The sequence below is a fragment of the Etheostoma spectabile genome, chromosome 1, assembly GCF_008692095.1.
Source record: "Etheostoma spectabile isolate EspeVRDwgs_2016 chromosome 1, UIUC_Espe_1.0, whole genome shotgun sequence".
NCBI classification, from domain to species: Eukaryota; Metazoa; Chordata; class Actinopteri; order Perciformes; family Percidae; genus Etheostoma; species Etheostoma spectabile.
In genome coordinates this window covers 18896528-18900306 of record NC_045733.1, presented here as the reverse complement: position 1 = coordinate 18900306, position 3779 = coordinate 18896528, and the positions used below count along the sequence as shown (strand labels likewise).

General features: G+C 40.5%; 1 protein-coding gene across 10 annotated transcripts in view; it reads right to left on the bottom strand.

The window, feature by feature from the left end:
• The window catches only part of myo9aa (myosin IXAa), a 122126-nt gene that overhangs the window by 24438 nt on the left and 93909 nt on the right, over positions 1-3779 (bottom strand). For all 10 annotated transcript variants that reach the window (XM_032522615.1, XM_032522624.1, XM_032522644.1 and 7 more), the window contains one exon: positions 777-917. In XM_032522615.1, coding sequence (XP_032378506.1) covers positions 777-917 — 141 coding nt within the window. The remainder of the gene's footprint in view (positions 1-776; positions 918-3779) is intronic.

The following is a 3779-nucleotide window of genomic DNA, read 5'->3' as shown; positions in this document are numbered from 1 at the left end:
TTTTTTTTTTTTTACAATCTGAACAAGATGCACAAAGAAAACAATTGAATAGTGTCTTTTTTTCTTCTTCATTTTAAAGACTTCAATAGGAAGAGTACTGTGTAGTCTTTGAATTAGTGTTTAGGTAGTCTATTTTCTTTGACATTCCACTTCCGGGATTGCTCCTTTGCCGACCCTTTTCATTTCCCCAACCGGCCCGTCAGACACCGCCTACCAAGAGCCTGGGTCTGACCGAGGTTTCTGCCTAAAAGGAAGTTTTTCCTCGCCACTGTCGCACTGTTGCTTGCTCTGGAGGAAACCACTAGAACTGTTGGGACCTACTCTATCTGTAAAGTGTCTTGAGATAACGCTTGTTATGAATTGATACTATAAATAAAATTTAATTGAATTAAAATTGAATAGAAATTCCACCAGATTTCAATCATTTAGACAATTTAAAACTCTGATGAATTTATAAGGACTATCTCTGCAGGGTAAATCCAGACAGCTATCTGTTCAATCGGAGGTTTCTGTTGCACGACAAACAACTTTTGAATGTACACATGATCCACCAAAACAAGTGGTTTCCCGGGGCGGTTTTGCACGGCAAACACGGATTTTCCCGGTGCCTAGGTTTAAATAAATACCAATAAACCAGAGTACGTTTTCCTCCCATCCTGGAAAGCTGTGTGGACTGGCCAGACCCTCCTCTGCAGCACTGTGGAGGAAGGTCTGGTAAAGCGAGACTAGTGTTTAAGGGGAGTTTAAAGCTTTATGAGGACTGTCTTGTTACTGACATGAGGATGTCGTGGGCTCTCTCAAGGAGTTTACTGCTGGCAGAGTTGACGAAGATGCCGTCTTCTTCTGTGGTGGAGCTGCTGGATGACAAGCGGCTGTGTCGACCCACGCGCCCATTCCAGCCCAGGCCCGGAGAACTCCTTTAGATAAAACACACACAAAACAGTTCCAGTGATTTCTTTATTAAACCCAAACTTTATTGATTTTTTCAACCCGAGATATTAATCATGAAAAAGGGACCATTTTAACAGACGTGCCTTGTTACTTTTCTACATTGATGATTAAAGATCCGATTGAGAGCTTGCAAACTTCCTCAGATACATTGAAAATAGCTGTCAGTCAGGTTTTATCAAACATCAAACACAATACACCAAAAGCTCAGCAGTCTGAGGCACAACAGTCTGCTCACATACTGTGTGACTTGCGCGTAATTTCAAATGGCATCAAAATGCCTTTTTCTTTTTTGTATATATTTGTAAAGGAATGTCACCAGCAGGGCCACTAAGTTTCCACAGAGGAGTTCATTTCACACGGCTCGACACAGTTTACTGGTTTAAAAGAGGTTTAAACCTCAGGCCCCAAGGTGAAACTTAACCACCTGCCCAGAAGACAAACAAAAACAGAAGCGGTCAGGACATGGCTATAAAACCATTAACCAGTCGGAACTACTTTAGCCCTGAGGAGAGGATGAGAGCAGACAAGTTAACTGGGGTACCGACAATCTCCAACAGCACTGCTCAGAATCAGAGAAAAGCTGTAGCAGTAGAAATCATTAATTCAGCTCTTTGGGTCTACAGGAGCACTTTATTGTGTTTCCACTATTGTAAATTACAGTTTTACAAGAATCTCTCCTGAGTTACATGCCACACACTCTGACACATGTAGGGAGATGTGTTTGGTGACTCACACTGTGTTATTAGCAGGGGGTTGAATCCTTCCTAGAGAGAAAACAAGGTGGGACACACGCCTGTGGAGAGGTTTTTAAAGGCTAATGAAAGTCAATATAAATACACAACAGCAGATGGGAAGGTGGAGCTTTTTGGTGCAGAGACGGCTGTTTGGGTTCAAAGCTGAAATAAATACAGTAAATTTGCTTTTAAAAACCTAGATTATGCCCGTTCCACTTCAGCGTTTGGATTGAAAACGAATTAGATCCCTCTTTGTGTTAACTGTGTTCAGCTTATTTATGTATATGAAGCACAATATTTTTTGTCTTCAAAAATTTAAGCACTTCTTACACATTTTAAAGTGCCAAGAGAACATTTGCACTTAAAATATTTTTTTTAGCTTCTAGGGATGGCAATGTCGGTCACTCCACCACTTTGGTCCAGACTGAAATATCTCGACATTTAGAGGATGGATTGCCATGGAATTTGGTAGAGACATGCGTGGTGCAAGGATCCTACCGACACTCACCTGCCGAAGCGTAGAAATTTTAATTTGTCAAATTATTTGGTTTCATGACCAAATCCCTTCAAAACTAATGATTACTCTCACCAGCCTCAGCTGTACTTTGTGTTTCTGTGCTAATTAGCAAATATTAGTTAGCTGAACTTAGATGGTTAAACAGTATAGCTGCTAACATCGGTATGCTAGCAGTGTCGTGGTAAATATTATCATCATGCTGACAATAACATTTAGCTCAAGAACATGGAGAGCCAGTGGAAAACCAGTCAAACTCCTTGTATGCCTAAACATATTTGGCTAGTAGAGCTGATTCTGATTCCAAATAATAAATAATATAAAACGTGAACATACAGTACATCATGAACGCAAGCTGCAAATAGAAACCAGGTGTAAAAATACACAACAGAGGTGTGACTGGCTTTTTCATTAGTGTTTTCTCTATACAGAGGCAACAGTCAAACAGATACATATAAATTGTACTACTAGGCTGTATTACATTACAATAGTATAAATTACAGCAGGAGATCCACAAAGCTATAGTATGTAAGTGTAAATCAAGCACAAGTCTTTTGATTTATATTTCTTTCTGGATCTATACTCTGCCTTTATACGATTTCAGGACAAGTGTTTAAGGGGTTTATTGTGTTTATGACCAACTCAGAAAATAATGTGTGACGCAACAATGTGGACTAAAGAATAAGCACAAATCTTCAGTTTGCATCTGGCCTACCATATAAAGACGATGAGTTAGAATTGCTCCCCAGATGATCATCAGTCTCAGTAAATAGTGATGGTACAATATGCTTCTTATAGTGACTTCATGGTCCCATAAAGCACTTCACTGTCGGCTGCTCTGTCTAGCCGACAAGCACCCTGCAGGGACTTATTTCATATTTATCACTCTCCGGGCACTCCTCTCCAATGCATAACTCTGACTTTACATCACGGCGGAAGCAGCTGCACAGGGTTTAGTGCTCTTCTCGTATGCAGAGAATGAGTGTGTATGAGCGTACGAGTGAGAGAAAGAGACAGAGGGAGGGCAGAGGTTGCAAATCACATTATGGGGGGATTTTAACAGAACCAGACTGAGCTCCTGTTTAACAAAAGCCGTGTTGTGCGAGCCGCTCGGTGCCACCAGTCGCTGTCGTGGGCTGCTAATCTCACTGTCCACAGCTAATTAGAGGAGGTGGTGGACCGGGGTCTCAGTGGGCTGGCATGACAGCAACGCTCAGGGTCACGGCACAGTCCCTCGGTTTTCTTTTTTAAAAAGGCATGCCACTGTCTCAAAGTCCAAAGGTTAATATCATTGCATGAACGATTGCAAACATATATTACTTAAAAAATATAACGGTGTTAGAATATATATATGAACAATAGAGGAACAACGTGACTGTGTAGTGTTTGTGTTTCATAAATATGAGTATCTGTACCCCCCCCCCCACAAACGTCTTCAATGTGTATGTTGTTATAATGTGCAGTATGTCTTTAAGGTATATTGTGATTTAGGTTGTTTTCATTGTCTTTCTTGTTTTCTTTTTGTGTCCTTTTTGTTTCAGAAAATGTAATTATATTTATATACACTGTATATAAAGTAT